The following is a 19,975-nucleotide window of genomic DNA, read 5'->3' as shown; positions in this document are numbered from 1 at the left end:
GTTGTTGCTATGAAACCGCTCCACCAGCTGATCTATCTCACTCATGTACGCCTCCACATCACCATCTGAAATTCTGCTAACAATGGTTGAGTCATCAGCAAATTTTATAGATGCCGTTTTAGCTGTGCCTAGCCACACAGTCAAGGATGTAGAGAGAGTAGAGTAGTGGGCATATTATGCATCCTTGAGGTGTGTCAGTGTTAATTGTCAGCAAAGAGGAGTTGTTATTTTCGACCTGCACTGAAGAAGTCAAGGATCTAGTTGCAGAGGAAGGTACAGAGGCCCAGGTTTTGGAGTTTGCTGATTAGAATTGAGGGTATGATTGTGCTTAACACTAAGCTGCAATCAGTGAACAGCAACCTAAGGTAAGTACTGCTATTATCCACATGATCCAAGGCTGAGTGGAGAGCCAGTGCGATTGCATTGCTGTAGGTCTATTATGGCGATAGGGTTCAGGTTCATGTTTAGGCAAGAGTTCAATAGGCCATGACCAACCTCTCACAGCCCTTCATTACAATAGATGTGAGTACAACTGGGCAATAGTTGTTGAGGTAGCTCCCCCTGCTCCTCTTGGGCACTGGAATGATTGTCATCTTTTTGTAACCTTTAACTGCAGCAGTGAGAGATTGAAGATATCCCTGAACACTACCACTAATTGGTTGATGCAGTTTTTCAGTGTCCTACCAGGTATACTGTCAGGGCCTAACACCTTGCGAGGGTTCACTCTCTTGAAAGATGTAACAATGTCAGCCTCCAAGACAAAAATCACAAGGTCACCAGTTGCTGCAGGTGTAGTTTTCTCCCTCTCAAAGCTTGCATAAAAGGCATTGATCTCATCTGGAGTGAATCATCACAGACATTCACGATGGTAGGTTTCACCATGTTGGAAGTACTGGCCTGCAAACCCTGCCAGATCTGACGTGCATTTGATTCCAGCTCTACCTTCATTCAGAGTTGTTTTTTCACCCTCAAAATAGCCTTCCATAGGTTATACCTGGACTTCTTGTACAGTTCTGGTTCACCAGTCTTGAATGCCACAGATCTAGGCATCAGCAGACTGCAAATCTCCTGGTTTATCAAAAAGACAATTAAAATTAATTATTAACTGACTTGAATGTATCTAAGCATCCCTTTAAACAGTACTGCTTGGGTGAGTTCTTTCCAACTGCTGAATGCTCCAAGAAAATTGGTAAAGAACATCAGCTGTATCATTGAGCTCTAAATTATTATTATGGAACAAGTCCATAATGCATTAATTCTTGTCTTATTCTGCCTTTGGCGTATATTTCCAGTAGATGTCAGCATTGTATTTCTGCCCGGTAAGATGACTGGAGCACATTGTTGCAATATAGGAGCTAATTCATTATTATAGAATTCATCCAAAAGAGATAAATAGCTGAATTTTGTACATGTTTCTGTACTTGGGAATTTAACTGAATGCAATAATAGGATAACCAAACTTTTGGGAAAAGAAGCAAATTATTGAAAATCAGTGGTTTTATTTGTGTTTATGTGCTTGAACGAAGCTAACAACAGGAGCTTTAGGGAAAAGAGGACAGCATCATATTTTCATAATCAATAGTGTCAGTGTTATACATAATGTTTTTGTGTTGTTGCCTAGATCAAAAGTTCATTTCTGAGAGTATATCCATGCAACTTTTAGAGTGAAAATCTGGCCTCATTTACCATATATTCTAAAATAGCAAGTCAAAGAAATGTCCAGAGGCAGTGAGAATCTCAGTCCTTTTTAAACTGAGCGATAGCAAATGACTTGGGTTAGAAGCTACAAAACAGATCACGCATTTCCTTCTCTCCTTTCCGCCTGTAACGCTCTCGCTCGGGTGTAACGTAACGCCGAGGTAAACGTCGAGATAAACCGGAGTCAATGAAAACAAGGTCGCAGTAAGATTAACCATTTACTGTTCACTCTTCACATTAACGTATGGTGAAAACTGTTGATAAAACAATACAAGATTGGTACAGTGTTTGTTTCCTTCTAAATATCACATTTACATTGTGAATACTTGCAAAGGTAAAACTACAATAACTACATTACATTAAAGTGCAGCATACAGTCAGAATCTAGCTGCTCCATTGACTGCTTTAAATACACTTCAATACAAACTATCCCGACTCTTTAACTAACGAAAACATAAACCTTATCGACCATCGTTACTTTTAACAGAATCGGCGTTAACATTTTAACTCAACATATCGATTATCTAATGACTTACAGCGTTGCTTTCACTGTGTCTTTGGTGCGTAGAGAAAACTTAACCAGCGCTGTGGCGCCACATGTGAGCGACCCCCACCCTTGTGTTTATCCCAAACCAGTATTTTCCCACAAGACGCGGCGAACCCGGATGTGACGTCATCGCAGCCGCGATGTATTACAGACAAATAAATTGACTTAAACAATCCTAACTTTAACTAAAAAATGCTAACAAATTACTAAGCGAAAATATTATAAACTAAATAACTGCCCTAAAGGCAGAATACTCCCCGCTTGACCTTCGTAAGGTCACAATGAACATAATACAAACTTCAGTCTCTAAATCAGTCATTAGGTAGAAGTAGAATGACTTCTGTAACTGGCCTTTGGTAAATTTTCACATCGCCTTGGTCGGTAGGTTTCAACTCGACTTTCCTGACATGTCCATCCCTATTAGGGAATGTGGCAGTGATTCTGGCCATTGGCCAGCAGTTGCGGGCGATTTGCTTGTCCCTGAGCAGGACTAAATCTCCAACTTGAAGGTTCCTTCTCCATTGCTTTGTGTACAGACCCTTATCAGAGAAGTTCCCTGGTGGAGGGGCAGCTCCTGCCTTCTGCGTAAGGAGCATTGGTGGCGAGAGTATGAAGGGGTTTTCCGGGTCAGAAGACACGGGCAGGAGTGGTCGTGCATTTATAATGGCTGTGACCTCTGCCATTAGTGTGCACAGTACCTCGTGGGTCGATCGGGTGCATTGCTGCATCTCAGGTTTCCTTTTCATGGTTCTTTGCAAGGACGTGAACCGCTTGACTGCCTGCTCTTCGTTGTTTGGCAAGCACTGGCGTGGTTCTCTGAAAGGTAGTGGGGCGACCCCACTATTTGCTTTGTCTCTGAAGACCTTGGTGTCCTCTGTTTTTAAGATGATGGCGTCTTGAGCTGATGGAGCAAGTTTATTATCATGCTCCTTTTGAGTGAAGACTGACTGACCCGGCGTCTCGTCAGTTACTTTGCGCTTGTTAAAGCCTTGTTGTGCTTCCTGGATGCACATGGAACTTGTGCGGGGTTGAAGAATCGAATGGCGGCTACTCTCTAGCACATTGGTCTTGAGTGTGTTAACCGTTGATTTGTGTATGTTGCCAGGGCATACCTCTCCTATCACCACCCAGCCCAGATCCAGGCGTTGCGCAAAGGGGGCGTCGTGTGGTCCATTGACCTGCTGCCTAACCTTGTGTACCCGGAGAACATCTCTTCCTAATAGCAGGAGTATTTCTGCTTCTGGATCCAGCTCTGGGATGTGATTGGCGATGTGGTGGAGATGTGGCTGGTGTAACACCGCACTTGGCGTCGGGATCTCAGTGCGGTTATTCAAGATTTCCTCGCACTCTAAGAGTGGAGGGAGACAGATGAGGACTTTACCATCCAGGGACTCGATCTGGAAGCCTTCAGCCCTCCTTCCGTAAGTTTTCTGGTTGCCTGAGCAAGTTCTAAGGTAGTATGGGAACTGCTCACTCTTGATGTTGAACAAGTTAAAGAACTCTGGACTGACTAGCGAGCGATTGCTCTGATCATCCAGAATTACGTAGGCTTTGATGGCCTTGTCTTTGGCTCCCTTAGGGTACACCTTAGTGAGACAGATCTTTGAACAAGAACGGCTTGCCTGAGCTTGGCCGCAAACTTCTGTACAGCTCGAGCTGACAACAGTTGTCCTGGAGTGAGCTTCTTCCTCCCCGCCGTCCTGTTGTGGGGGTGAAGGAGCGTTGTCGGTTCGCGGTAACGGGCCGGGATGCATGGCCCCGTCGTGATTAGTGCTATTACATTCCGGGCACTTCACGGCGATCGTACACTCTCTAGCAAGGTGAGAGGTCGAGGAACAGCATTTAAAACATATTCTTTTCTCCTTGAGAAGGGCCTTCCTCTCTTCAAGGGGTTTTTCCCTAAACGTTCCGCATCTTTTGAGGGGGTGGGGTTTGTTATGCAATGGACAATTCTTGCTAGGGTCGTTGTTAGTTGTAAAGACTTCAGTCTTAAGTGCTGAGACTGGTTTAGTAATGTTGGAATTATTCGAAGAGGATTTATCTGGCTTGGTGTAAATTGTACTGTTTCCTGGACCTATGAGGCTAGGATCATTTCGCTTCTTCGCCTCCTTGCACACAAACCTAGTGAAATACTCGAAGGGAGGAAATCAACCTTCGTGTTCTTCCTTGTACTCTGAGGCAACGGACAACCACCTGTCCTGCAGCCCAAATGGAAATTTGTCCACGAGTTGTCTAATCCCGGTTGGAGTGTCTAGGTATACTAGACCAGCTGAGTAGCCATCTTCTTTGGCGCCTTGAATCTCCATGAGTAAATCTCTGAATTCTCTTAGCTTGGCGTGGTCCTTGGCTGACACCTTAGGAAAATTTCCCTAACGTTGGCATAGCGCCGCTTCAATAATTTCGGGGGCTCCATAGCCCTCCTGAAGTCTCTCCCATGCTTTCTTCAATGCTAGCTCGGGTTTGTTGATGTACACTGAACGTATGCGTCTCACCTGTTCACATGATTCTTTTCCCAGCCATTTTGCCATAAGATCCAACTCCTGGGTTGCTCTGAGCTGGACTCCGTCGATAGCGTTGGTGAATGTGGAGTGCCATGCATGGTAATTTTCAGGTTTATCGTCGAACTGGTATAGTCCTGAAGTGACGAGATCCCGTCGTGCGAAATACTGTGCTATGGGTTCGTCTGCAAGTGGCGTGCGGGCTGAGGGAACATGTCCGCAGGTACACGACTGAGGGCGTACATCTGTTATGGAATTTGCTGGTCTGGACTCGGTCTTTGCCTCTCTTCTCCCCAAATCTGGTAAGTTCGGTGTCGAGAAGTACTTGTCGTGAGCCCTTGCATTCTTGGACTCATCGCGGAGTTGCGAGGGTAAATTGTCTTCCTCGGATGGATGCGGCGCGGTCGGGCCTCTCTGAGGCTCCTCAGGAAGTTGGACGTTAACTAATGAGTGTGGAGCGGAAGAACGAATCTTCCAGCTTGTTTGAGATTGGACATAGTCTCTTGTGCGTTCCAACCTGATCTTTTCTGAAGTAGATTTTCCGTCAACCGGATCATGCATTTCTTCAGCATCTTCTATTAACCCTGCTTCCACCCTGGCGGCTGCTGCTTCTCGTTCTAGTTTCAGCACTTCTAACTCTGCCTCTACCCTTTTACTTTCCAACTCGTTTTCGGCTTCTCTGGCAGCCTTTTTCCTCTTGTTTTCGGCTTCTCTCTTCTGGTTTTCGGCTTCTCTGGCAGCCTCTTCCTTCTGGTTTTCGGCTTCTCTGGCAGCCGCTTTCATTTTTACTTCTAATTCTTGTTTGGCAAAGCGCGCTCGCACATTGGCGGCTTCTGCTTTAGCTCTTGCTTGGGTGGCCTTACTTGATGCCCTACTGCCCCTGTCGCAGGATGGCAACAACTTGATGCTGGAATGAGTTGACATTGCTGCACTTTAAACACCTGATAATGCCGCTTTTTCACTGTAACGCTCTCGCTCGGGTGTAACGTAATGCCGAGGTAAATGTCGAGATAAACCGGAGTCAATGAAAACAAGGTCGCAGTAAGATTAACCATTTACTGTTCACTCTTCACATTAACGTATGGTGAAAACTGTTGATAAAACAATACAAGATTGGTACAGTGTTTGTTTCCTTCTAAATATCACATTTACATTGTGAATACTTGTAAAGGTAAAACTACAATAACTACATTACATTAAAGTGCAGCATACAGTCAGAATCTAGCTGCTCCATTGACTGCTTTAAATACACTTCAATACAAACTATCCCGACTCTTTAACTAACGAAAACATAAACCTTATCGACCATCGTTACTTTTAACAGAATCGGCGTTAACATTTTAACTCAACATATCGATTATCTAATGACTTACAGCGTTGCTTTCACTGTGTCTTTGGTGCGTAGAGAAAACTTAACCAGCGCTGTGGCACCACATGTGAGCGACCCCCACCCTTGCATTTATCCCAAACCGGTATTTTCCCACAAGACGCGGCGAACCCGGATGTGACGTCATCGCAGCCGCGATGTATTACAGACAAATAAATTGACTTAAACAATCCTAACTTTAACTAAAAAATGCTAACAAATTACTAAGCGAAAATATTATAAACTAAATAACTGCCCTAAAGGCAGCACACCGCCACTCCACTCGGATACTCCTGAAAAGCGTATCTTTGATCAAGAACTTCATCAGCTCTCATACTAGATCCTCCTTTGTTTTGATTGAATCTCTATGATTAAAGATGAAAAATATGGCAGATACTGTGGCAAAAAGATCAAAATGCAGCATTTAACATAATGTAGATTTCAAACAATCAGCATCTCAAACTTCTTTCAGTCCTTGGTAGTAACAGCTTTTAGTTTGTACCAGAAGTTCTTGAAGAGAGATTAACTACAAGATTGAACAATAATGGTGGCAATAGTTATGGCAGCTGCTCCAGTAGCAACTTCTGGTTACAGAATGTCAAATGTCAATAGAGGTGTCAAAGGGATCTCCTTTGGAAACCACCCACAAGCACAAGGCTCATAATTAGGACCTCCGGAGACTAATTTCACATCTGGTCATTCTGTAAAGTGCTGGTACAACAACATGATATAAATATGGAAAAGCCAAAGTTACAAATTAATTATATTACCTAATTCAAGTTGCACTCTAGAAACTTTCATATGGTGGACATTTCCAGCAACACACTGAATGTGGTAGCAGTGAAGATATCCTCTTTTCTCATCTGGATGTTAAAGATTCATTGATACCAAATGTAAATCATTAAGTTTATCATCACTCTCCTGAAAATATTTAATCCATATATAATCACCAGCAAATTGGTATTTGTGGGGTCTTGCTGTATGCAATTTGGCTGTCCCATCTCCTATCGCATAGCAGTAACTTCAAATTCATTTCATTAGCTGTTAAGTATTCTGGAAATTAATGCAAGATGTATAAATAAATATGCTGTAAATGCAATACTTTGTTGTGTAAATGTCAATGTAGCTGGTGAATAATACAGAGATATTCAAATGTACTTAAATGCATCAGTAATGGAAAAGAGTTAAGATTTAAGCCACGTACAAAGCTAAGGATCATTCACAGCGGGATCCATATAATGCAATTGAAAATATGTAAGTTGCCACCTGAAAATGGTGGCAACATGACACATTCATACCCACTCTCACCCAATAAAACAATGGAATGGTTGCCTCTTTGGTTTGTGTTCGAGAGTTCTGACATTTTTTACTTATTGAGATTAAAGTGTAATCAAAGTGTCTTTTACCCTCATTGCAAATCTTCATAATCATCTGGCTGTCCTTTAATCTCACTATTTCCACCTTGTTTTATTTACTTATGTTAATTGTCATTTACCTGATTCTATTAAATTCTCTCTTTACTTCATTAGGGCACCAAAATTTCATTTGAAGATTTATCAAAATTTATCAGACAGGAGATTCACAGAATTTTTGAAGGTAAGGAAGAAGTAGATTGAAATTGAAAAGAATGAAACTGGATGGAAACAGTGTTAACATTTCCTGTTAATGACTTTATAACAGAACCAGGCAAAGCCACAAAACAATCAAGCTGTAAATTACAGAGAAGTGGGTGGAGGAGGGATAGAGAGAACAAGAGGGAAGTTTATTCCCTTTATGGTGGAGACCAAGAATGTCTCTGATGCAAATAATATCACAGTAATGATACTATTCCTACTGCTGGAGTTTATATGTTCTTCTCGTGACTGTGTGCATTTCATCCGAGTGCTCCCATGTTCCGGGGTTAGTGAATTGTGCTCATGCCATGTTGGCGACAAAGCATGGCAACACTTGCAGGCTGCCCCCTGCACAGTCCTCAGACTGTCGGTCATTGGCACAAAATGATGCATTTCACTGTATATTTAGATGTACATGTGACAAATAAAGTTAATCTTTTGATGGATATCCAAACGGTCTACAACAGCGCCAATCTCAGTGAAGACCACTGTGATCAACACACACAAAACGCTGGAGGAACTCAGCAGGGCAGGCAGCATCTATGGAAAAGAGTACAGTCGACGTTTCAGGCTGAGACCCTTCGGCAGCACTGGAGAAAAGAAGATAAGGAGTAGAGTTAAAAGGAGGGGAAGAAGAAACACGAGGTGATAGGTGAAACCGGGTCGGGGAGGTTTGAAGTAAGGAGCTGGGAAGTTGATTGAAAGTGATACATGGCAGGAGAAAGGGGGATGTAATCAGAGAGGACAGAGTGCCCTGGAAGACAGAAAAAGGGAGAGGAGAACCAGAGATGGGTAGGCAAGGAGATAAGGTGAGAGAGGGAAAAGGGGATGGGGAATGGTGAAGCGGGGTGCATTACTGGAAATTTGGGAAATTGATTTTCATGCCACCATGTTGGAGGCTACCCAGACAGAATATAAGGTGTTGTTCCTCCAACTTGAGTGTGGCCTCATCGCAACAGTACAGGAGGCCATGGATAGACATATTGGAATTACAATGGGTGGCCACCGGGAGATCCTGCTTTTCCTGGTGGGTGGAGCATACCTGCTCGGCGAAGTGGTCTTCCAATCTTCGTCGGGTCTCACCAATATACAGAAGACCACACTGGGAGCACCGGACGCAGTATATGACCCCAATAGACTCACAGGTGGAGTGTCACCTGATGGAAGGACTGTTTAGGGCCCTGAATGGTAGTAAGAGAGGTGGTGTAGGGGTAGGTGTAGTACTTGCTCCGTTTGCAAGGATAAGTACCAGGAGGGACAAAGGGATAAGGGAGTCGTGTAGTGAGTGATCTCTGTGGAAAGCAGGAAGTTGGGGGCAAGAAAAGATGTGTTTAGTGGTAGGATCCCAGTGGAGATGGCAGAAGTTACAGAGAATTATTTACTGGATGCGGAAGCTGGTGGAGTGGTAAGTAAGGACAAAAGAAACCCTATCCCAGGTAGGATGACAGGAGGATAGGGTAAGAACAGACAAGCATGAAATGGAAGAAATGTGGTGGAGGGCAGAGTTGATGATGGAGGAAGGGGAATCCCTTTCTTTGAAGAAGGAGGACATCTCCTTTATTCTGGAATGAAAATCCTCATCCTGAGAGCAGATGCAGCAGTTGTAGGCTTCAAACTTTGCAAAAGCTTGTTTCTCTGGAGTGTAGGAGGCTGAAGGGTGACGTGAAAGATACTTTTAAAATGTTAAGATGTATATGTGGGGGTGAAATCTTGCACTCTAGAGGCCATAGCTCTAAGGTGAGAGAGGAAAAGTTTAATGGGGATGTGTGGGTGCTGCCTGAAACATGCCACTGGATGTGGTTGGTGAAGCTAATACGATACTGGTGTTGAAGAAACTTCCTAGGCGCATAAATACAATGGAACAGAGGGATATAGTTCACTTGCAGGCAGAAGGGATTACTTTAATGTGGTATCATGTTTGACATAGAAATTGTAAGCCTGTTCCTATTCCTGTTCTACGTTCTAAGAACACTGCAGGCTGAAATAAGTTATGAGGATAAGTTTGCTATGGCTGCCACTTGGACGTATTCCTATTCACACATCCTTCATATGGGTCTGAAAGGATCACATGTCCTATTTCAGCTGTTATAGCCATCTTAAGTCTCTCTTGTTTCCTCCATTCCTCCCTTCTCTGCAATATTAAAAATGCTTGCTGCCTACCTTGGTCTAGATAGAAGAACATCAACCTGACATGTTAAGTATGTTTCTCTCTCCACAAACAGTTTACTTACAGGGTTCTCTGTTCCTGTCACAGTGGATCATTTATGTTTGTTTCTCATTTCATCTGCCATAAATCTTCAAGTTCTCCTGATGGCTGGCTGTCTCTCAGGAGCTTGTTTTATAATGTCAGGATCTGACTGCTGTTGGGACAAAGTCAGGGAACTGACCACAGCAGACATTGTTGGAAAGGTAATTTGCATACTTATGTGGCTTGGATAGGTCTGTGCTCTGGGCTGGACAGGAATAGGGTACCTTTAATGAAAAGCATGGTACTTCTCAGTAGTTAGGTCTCTTTCACCCATCCGTCTTCTCATTTAGATCACACCCTTGTAGTGAAGAAGACTCCAGTGCAAGCCAGACATATGTAACAAAATAAAACACAGAATAGTACAGCACAGGAAAAAGGCCCTTCAGGTCACCACATCTGTATGGACTGTGATGCCAATCTACCTTATCCTATTCGCCTGCACAGACTCTGTATCACTCAATTCTCTGCCTGTTCATGTAGCTGACTACATGCCTCTAAAGTGTTGCTGTTATGTCTGCTTTGACCACTTCCCCAGTTACCTAACAAGTTAAAAAAACTTGCCCCATTCTCCTTTAAACTTTATCCCGTTTTCTTAAAGCTATGCCCTCCAATTGCTTACATGCTATGAAAAGGAACCTGAGTACCTACACTATCCATGCCTCTCATAATTTTATATTTAGGACCTCCCTGGCATATGGATGACCAGACTGACAGAAATTTGACATTATGCAGATTCCCCATAGTGCTTTTGAAACATTTTTCAAGATAATAATAATGAAGTATTTCATCACATTCAGTAATGACTGGCTGCAGTATATACCAATAGTTAAAGGTATGGGTAGTGCTAAGGAAAAGAAAGAAAAAAAATCACAGAAAGAAAGTGTATGCTGAGTGATGTGATATAGTAACTGTAAAAAGTGGATACTGTTGACTTACGGAGGGATTGGCTGCTGGACAGTTTTCAGGAGCATGAATCTTAGATAACTCAGGGAGTGTCTATACTTGCATCAAGTGATACTCATAAATTTCTCTCCATGTTGATTGATTGTAAGAATGTGTTTCCTTGATCCAAATTCCATTCATCCTTCTACCCAAATCCTATTCAGGAAAATAGTTTCCCTGCGTGTGTGTATTTATTCTTTCTTAAATTCCTCATTAATTTTCAGACTTCTTACACCATCTTTCTAGAGAGCAGGCAATAAAAACCAAGATTATGACATGCAACAAGGCATTCTTTAACCCTCAAGAGATCTGGTATCATTCTGTTGAATCCTTTCACAGGCCAATAAATCTCATGAGATTTGCATAAAACTAGAAACAGTACATGACAACTCTTAAGCACAAGAGATTACAGATGCTAAACATCCAAGGTAACACACAAAATGCTCCAGGAACTCGGCAGGTCAGGCAGACTCTATGGGAAGAGTTGAAGTTTTGGGCTGAGACCTTTTACCAGGACTGGAAAGTAAGGGGGAAAGAAGTCAGAAAAAGAAGGTTGGGGGGAGAGGAGTACAGACTGGAAGAAGATAGATGAAAGGATGTATCCTTCCTCCTTTTCTTTTTCCCATGGTCCACTCTCCTCTCCTATCAGATTCCTTCTTCTTCAGCCCTTTACCTTCAACACCTATCACCTCCCAGCTCTCACTTCATCCTCCCTCCCCTACCAACCTACCTTTCCCTTCACTTGGCTTCACGTACCTCCTTCTAGCTACCTTCTTATTCTGGCTTTTTACCACTTCCTTTCCAGTCCTGATGAAGGGTTTCAGCCTGAAACATTGACTCTTTATTCCTCTTCATAGATGCTGCCTGAAATGTTGAGTTCCTCCAGCATTTTGTATGTAATGCTCACACAATGGACACCAGATTTTCATTGAGAGTGTAGCTAACAATGACCATTACTGGTCTCAAAAACTTTGCAAGCAAATTGCAATTTTCTGCTTTCCTATTTTAGTTCTGATGTCTTGAGACTGATTTCCATTGAGAACTTAGCCAAATGGGTTCATTTCCATTGTAATTCACAATGCAATACCATAAGGTGCATGTGGTTAAAGGTGGGTTGGTTGTACTTCTGGAGTGTGAGATGCCCAGTCCATGCTCCTTGCCTTATGTCAGGATGGAAGAGGACAGGTTCTCATTGTACCCACATAATCTGCCAGAATTTCAAGCAATAGAAAATAGAAGATATTCTATCCCAAACTTCATTTTCCTCACTATTTGTACAGTACTTTTTGTCCAATGTTTGATTTTAATCAGCCTTTTTGAGGTGATGTATGATTTTAAAATTGTAGTTTAGTAACATGCCTGGAAGCCATTCTGCTTTGATGATTTTCTTTATAAAGAAGCACAGCATAGACCCAGGCTGTTTGGGCCATCGATTCCACAGCCACCCATTTACACTAATCCTACATTATTCTCCTCACCTCCTCACTAACTCGCCCAAACCCCCGCAGATACTACCACTCATCTACACAACAGAGAAAATTTACAATGGCTAATGAACTACGAAACTGCATGACTTTGGAATGTGGGAAGAAACCAGAGCATCTGGTGAAACCCAACCAGTGACAGAGAGAACCTGAGAGTCAGGATTAAACCATGGTCTCTGACGCTGTAATGCAGCAGCCCCAATAGCTGCACCACTGTACTTCCCACATTTGTGTTCTGTGCTCCTGTAGGTAACAGTGATCTGAGTCTGGAGCACATTAATACAGTCTAAATAATTTTATTAATGTAAGACACAACATTTACATGAAACCTTACAAACATTGCTAAGGAGTACAATGTAGAAACAATGTGACGAGATCCGTCTTCAATGAAACTTAAAGGATCTTTTTGTCAGTGATGTTTTCTTTGAGTGCCTTCTGAATGCTAGCATAAGGTTGTATTGTAATTTCTCTGATGCTCTAATTCTGCTTGATGATAGAAATTCACTGTGATTGAAACAAAACATTGTACTGCAGCACCAGTTTCTTGCAGTCTCTCAATGAATATTGATTAAACTTTGAGGATGGTTGTCCAGTTGATTGTGGTTCAGTTCATCTCAGTAAATGTTCATGATTCTAGTTTGCATGCTAAACACATCTGATTGCCAATGCTATAAAAATGCATGCATGCAATGATTGAAAACAGTAATCTAATCAAGGAGTTTGGAAGGTTTCTGAAGAACATTGTGTCTCCAGAGAGATTACAAGGCAATAATCTAATCAGGTGATTTCAGTAATTTATATTGGACAACTCAAAATGATTCAAAGATGCTAATCCAATTCAGAAAATGCATTCATAAACTACATCAGCAAAATTTGTGTTTCTTGCTCCCTGAAGGATGGAGCACTCTAACTTCATCAAGATTAAATCCACGTGGTTCATCTAAATAAAAGTCAACATCCAACCACCATCTTTCAGTCAAACTTTTCCCCTCCCCTAAATTTCTCAGAATGGCTCAATGTCCTTTTCTGAGTCTATTTGCCCTATTGCCAAATAAGTTGCCTTTCCTTCAAAGATTGTCCTGCAATTTTCTGTAATCTTCACATGAGAAATAGTAGAAATCTCAAGACCTCTCCTTAAGTGAGGGTCATGAATTTTGATAGAAAAGCTTAGAAAACATTGAAGGATAGATGTATTTAAGGAACTATTTAAGATGTATTTAAGATTCAACCACAATCAAAATGACAGGCCAGGGTCAACCTACAATTGAAATCTTTGATAAATATTAAATAATACCTTTTTTGTCCTCTTCCACTTTTCTTTCCAGAGAAATTTGCGCACTATGAACTGAAGTTCCCTGCTGCAATGTTGGCTGCTGAAGCCAAGTCAATTTTACAAGGGCCACCAGGAAAAGATGGGCTGCCTGGACTACCAGGTCCTCGAGGAGAGACTGGAGCACAAGGACCCAGAGGTAAGATTTACCTAAAATAATAAGGATGATTTTATTTACACGTGGGCCTTATTCCTTTCTGAATTGTAATATTTTACAGTAAAAATAATCCTTGGCTTGCAAAAACTTGCATCACAGATAATTTGAAATTGATTTTACAATTTGACAAGCCACCTTCAGAAAGCACAGAGATCTCTGGTGGCAGAAATGAGAAAAGATAGAAAAAATGTAGAAGCAAGTTAATGGAAAACTACTTAATATAATTATATGAAGTTTCATCACTTCAAACTATTCCATTTGGTAAGGTCACATTATGCATACAGTGTGTGACCAGTAAAAGGCAAAATCATTTTCTCAAAGCTCCAGTGTAGAGTTGTGAGGAATGCAATGAAAGTCTTGGGAATATTGTGAACAAATAGATTATGGAGAGTTCTTGCTTTATATGGAGCATCTAATTTAATTTAAACAGAAAAAGTTGTACTTTGATATTCTAAATAAAGTAGAACTACTGTACTGTATATAGTTTAGTCACATATTTTATTCATAATTTCAAATTAGTAATTTTCAAATCACAAATTAACCATGAAAGTAATCAACTACACAGATAAGGGACAAAGGATTATACAGTTTATTCCATGAGTCTTCAGGTTGTTAAGATAAATATTAATATGGAAATGGTATCAAAAGGGTTTAGAGATGAAAGAGTTCAGAAAGTTACAAGGGACAGAATACTGAATGAAATAAGTGATGAATTCAGCAGTTGGTCTTTGCTCTCAGCTGTTAAGGCAATTAGTGTAATCACCCTTCCAAAAACTCCAAGACTTTTTATCTCCTTTCTCTTTTAAGATGCTTCTTAAAATCTTTGATCAAATAGTCGATCTTTTACCCTAATAAAAGTTCAGTACCTCCTTAGGATGCCAAGCGTGCAATGTAATGCACATGGATACTAAATGTGTAAACAGAGAAGCCAAATGAATGTAAGTAGGAATTGGAGTAATGATGCTCATACATTATAAAAGGTTTCTAGGAATGATCCCAGAGTACACACTCGGACTGCGAAGACCCTTGCATAGTTGTATGGTAAGGTGAAATGGGATAGGAACGGGCTGTAACTCTGTACTTCAGAGAGATGAACCCGGAAAACTGAAGACAAACAAGAAGTAAATGAAACCATTTTTTTCCAAGAATGAGCATTTTAGCAGGCTCACTGCCATATCTGTGAGGCTGGAGCTGTAAGTGACAGACTGTCTAATCTCAAAGTTAAACTAGTCAGAAACATATTCAAAGTAACACCCAGTGGCAACTCAAGCACCTTTCCTAGATTCAAGAAGTGGCAAGAAGAGATGGTGCAGGAACATTAATGCATTCAAATTCTGGAAGACAATATCTGAACTGTGGAACAAGCACCAAAATCTAGAAAGGGGAAAAGGAAGAAGATAAACACAAGCGATTCTGCAGATGCAGGAAATCCAGAGTAACACACACAAAAAGCTGAAGGAACTGAGCAGGTCAGGCAGCATCCATGGAGAGGAACAAAGAGTTTCCCGGGGAGACCCTTAATTAGGACATCCTGATGGAATGGCTTGGCCCTAAACATTGGCTCTTTGTAGAATCAATGAAAAACTGTACACAAGAAGATGGACAAGCAACCAATATGAAAAAGGCAACAAACTGGAAATACAGAAAGAAAATAATAATAATAATAATAGTAAGCAAGGAATATATATCAAGAACATGAAATGAAGAGTCCTTGAAAATGAGTCCATCCATAGGTTATGGAAACAGTTCAGTTTTAGGGTGAATGAAGTTGCTCCCTCACATTCAAGAGCCTAATGGTTGAGGAACCTGGTGCTGTGGGTCCTGAGGCTCCTGTACCTCTTTCCTGATGACAGCTGTGAGAAGAAAGCATAGCCTGGATGATGATGGATGGATGCTGCTTTCCTGTGACAGCGCTCCTTGTAGATGTGCTCAATGGTGAGGAGGACTTCTTCTGTGATGGACTAGCCTGTATCCACTACACTAAGTGTGGCCTCACCAGCATCTTGCACAATTGCAATATCACTTGCCATAAGACCATAAGACATAGGAGCAGAATTAGGCTATTGAGCTCATCGAGTCCCTCCACCATTCCATCATGGCTGATCACGGATCAGACTCAACCACATACACCTGGCTTCTCACCATATGCTTTGATGTCCTGACCGATTAGGAACCTATCAACGTCCGCCTTAAATATATCCACAGACCGGGCTTCCACCACAGTCTGTGGCAGAGCATTACACAAATTCACTACTCTCTGGCTAAAAAACATCCTCCTTACCTCAGTTCTAAAAGGTCGCTCCTCAGTTTTGAGGTTGTGCCGTCTAGTTCTGGATACCCCCACCATAGAAAACATCCTCTCCATATCCACCCTAAATAGTCTTTTCAATATTCAGTAGGTTTCAATGAGATCCCCCCACATTCTTCTAAATTCCAGTGAGCACAGGCCCAAAGCTGCCAAACACTCCTCATATGTTAACCTCTTCATTCCTAGAATCATCCACATGAACCTCCTCTGGATTCTCTCCAATGACAGAACATCCTTTCTGAGATATGATGCCCCAAACTGTCGGCAGTACTCCAAGTGCAGCCTGACTAGTGTCTTATAAAGGCTCAGCATTATCTCCTTGCTTTTATCTTTTATTCCACCTGAAATAAATGCCAACATTTGAGTTTGCCAAGCATTTTTTCCTTTGTAATAGCAAAATCACTCACTCCTGCTCCCTGACACTCATGAAACTCTGGCACACTTTTAGTGTCTTCCACAGTGAAGACTAATGCAAAAGTACCCATTCAGTTCATCTGCCATTTCTTTGTCCCCCATTACTATCTCACCAGCATCATTTTCCAGTGGTCCAATATCAACTCTCACCTCCCTTTTACTCTTTATGTAACTGAAAAACTTTTTGGTATCCTGCTATATACTGTTGGCTAGTCTGCCTTCATACTTCATCTTTTCCCTTGTTATAGCTTTTTCAGTTGCCTTTTGTGGGGTGTAAAGAGCTTTGCAATCATCCAATTTCCCACTTCCCTTTGCTATCTTATATGCCCTTTCCATGGCTTTTATGCAATCCTTAACTACCTCTGCCATTTGAGAATTTTTTCTTCTCTGGGACATATCTATCCTGCACCTTGTGAACTATTCCAGAAACTCCAGCTATCTCTGCTCTGCCATCATCCTGCCAGTATCCTCCTCCAATCCACCTGGGCAAGCTCCTGTCTTAAACCTCTGTAATTCCCTTTATTCCATTGCGATACTGATACATGTTACTTGAGCTTCTCACTCTCAAATTACAGTATGTATTCAATTATATTATGATCACTGCCTCCTAAGGGTTCCTTTACATAAACTCCATAATAAGATCTGGGTTATTACACAATACCCAATCTAAGATAGCCTTTCCCCAAGTAAGCTCAAGCACATGTTTCTCTAAAAAGCCATCTCATAGACTTTCAACAAATTCACTCTCTTGTGATCTGACACCAGCTTAATTTTTTCAATACCCTTGCATATTGAAATCCTCCATTACAATTGTGACATTACCCTACATTACCCTTATTATGCCTTTTCCAGTTCCCTTTGCAATCTCAACCCCACATTTTGGCTACTATTTGGAGACGTATATATGATTCCCATAACGTTTTTTTTACCCTGGCAATTTCTTACCTCCACCTACAAAGATTTAGCATTCTCTGACCTTATGTCACCATTTTCTAAAGATGTAATTCCAACAGCACACCACCGCCTATGCCTTTCTGCCTGTCCTTTTGATGCAAAGTTCTGTATATCCTTTGATATAGCTCCTTCTTTCAGCCACGACTCAGTGATGCCCACAAACTCATACTGACCAACCTCTAACTGCGACACAAGTTTATCCACCTTATTCCGAATACTACACGTATTTAAATACAGCACCTTCAGTCCTGTATTCTTTGCCCTTTTGTATTTTGCCTCTGTGATACAATGTTCGGGCTGCATTTGTACCCTATCATTGGCTTGTTTTTCCTTACATTCATGTTACATCCTTCATCTACTTGTAAACCTGCTGGCTCATTCTCAGCTCTATCATACTGGTTCCCATTCCCCTACCATATTAGGTTAAACCACTCCCAACAGCTCTAGTAAACCTGCCCGCAGGGATATTGGTCCCACTCAGATACAAGTGCAACCCCTCCCTTTTGTACAGGTCCCACCTGTCCCAGAAGGGGTCCCGATTATCCAGAAATCTGAATCTCTGACTGCTGCTCCAGTTTTTCAACCACGCATTTATCTGCCATCTGATTCTATTCCTATCCTCACTCTCAAGTGGCAAAGGCAGCAATCCTGAGATTACTACCCTTTAGGTCCTGCTTCACAATTTCCTTCCTAACTCCCTGTATTTTTTCAGGACCTCCTCCCTTTTTCTACCTATGTCATTGGTAGCAATATGTACCATAACTCCTGGCTACTCACCCTCCCTTTAAAGGATATCGTGGATGCCTTCAGAAACATCATGGATTCTGGACCTGGGAGGCTAACTACCATCTGTGTTTCCATTTTTTGTATCCACAGAATCGCCTTTCTGTCCCACTGACTATAGAGTCCCCTGTCACTGCTGTCATCCTGTTCAGTTCCCTACCCTTTTGAGCGACAGGGCCATACTCAGTGCAAGGGGCACAGCTGCTGTTGCTTTCTCCAGGTAGGTCATCCCCCTCTCACAATACTCAAAATGGAGTACTTGTTGAGAGAGATGGCCAGAGGGGTGCTCTCCACTATCTGATGTTCTTTCTTCCCTCTCCTGACAATCACCCATGTACCTACCTGTCTCTTTTAGCCTTGGGGTGACTAGCTCCCTGTAGCTATCACTGATTTACTTTCCCTAACAAGCTGAAGGTCATCAAGCTGCATCTCCAGTTCTCTAACATGTTCTCGAAGGAGCTGCATCTCGATGCAGTTGTGGCCATCGGGGAGACTGAAAATTCCTCCATTCTCTCAAGAGTTAATAAAAAATAAGAAATAACTGATAAGGAATGAATTTACCTACTTACCTTGCCTCCACCTGTTCTCACTGAAGCCCTGTTGGGCCTTACTACTCTGACTCAGACTACTCCGACAACCACCACTTCCATAATGACCATTCCTCTAGATGGTACCTCTCTCTTATAGATACTGGGATTTTAAAGCTCTTCGCCAGACCTGTGCAGGGAATGCTTCTGTTGCATCTGCACAGTACTCCAATCAACTTATATATTCAGTGCTCTGACTGATGAAAGTCAAGATAGCAAACACCTTCTTGACCACCCTGTCTACCTGTGACACCATTTAGAGTGAAGTGGGTCTCTCTGTTCTGCAATTTTTTTTCACAGTTCGACTATTCACTATGCCCTATCATAGTTTGACTTCCAAATGTGCCAAACCTCTCACTTATTTGAGTTGAAAATCATTTGCAGTTCTTGCCCCAAGCATTTGGATTGACAGTCTGTTTAGGAGGGCATTTGGGTAAACAGAGTCTGATTTAGAGGAGTCAACATGGCTTTGTTGTGTGGGAAGTCATGCTTGACAAATCTTTCAGTGTTATTTGAAGAGGTAATCAAAAGAATAGATGACCGTAGCACAGTGGATGTTGTCTATTTGGACTTTTGGCAAGGCCTTTGAAAAAGGTCTTGCATGGCAGCTGGATTGGAAGGTTAGATCCCAGAGAATCCAAGGAAAGCTAGTAAGGGTGAATTGAAAATTGGCTCGGAGTTAGGAAGCAGATGGAAGTAGTTGAAGTTTGGTTCTCAGATTGGAGACTAGTAACTGGTGTGCTACAGGAGTTGGTGTTTGGACCTTTGTTATTTGTCATTTATATAAATGATATTTGTATGTAAATGTTCCCAATCACAAACAAGAGAAAATCTGCAGATGCTGGATATCCAAGCGCATACACAAAATGCTGGAGGAACTCAGCAGGCCAGGCAGCATCTGTGGAAAAAAAAGTACAGTTCTGTGCCGAAGGGTCACAGCCCAAAACTTTGACTGTAATTTTTTCCATAGATGCTGCGTGACCTGCTGAATTCCTCCAGCATTTTTTGTGTGTTGCATCTAAATGTTCTAGGCTTGATCAGCAAAT

The 19,975-nt window shown here is 41.9% G+C and overlaps 1 protein-coding gene across 1 annotated transcript in view; it reads left to right on the top strand.

The window, feature by feature from the left end:
• LOC140733322 (uncharacterized) overlaps nt 1-19,975 on the top strand; it is a 340,527-nt gene that overhangs the window by 307,525 nt on the left and 13,027 nt on the right. The window contains exons 53-54 of the mRNA XM_073056501.1: nt 7,639-7,705; nt 13,722-13,865. Of these exons, the coding sequence (XP_072912602.1) occupies nt 7,639-7,705; nt 13,722-13,865 (211 nt within the window). The remainder of the gene's footprint in view (nt 1-7,638; nt 7,706-13,721; nt 13,866-19,975) is intronic.

This window comes from Hemitrygon akajei, chromosome 9 (genome assembly GCF_048418815.1).
Source record: "Hemitrygon akajei chromosome 9, sHemAka1.3, whole genome shotgun sequence".
NCBI lineage: Eukaryota > Metazoa > Chordata > Chondrichthyes > Myliobatiformes > Dasyatidae > Hemitrygon > Hemitrygon akajei.
This window is presented reverse-complemented; position numbering and strand designations above follow the sequence as displayed.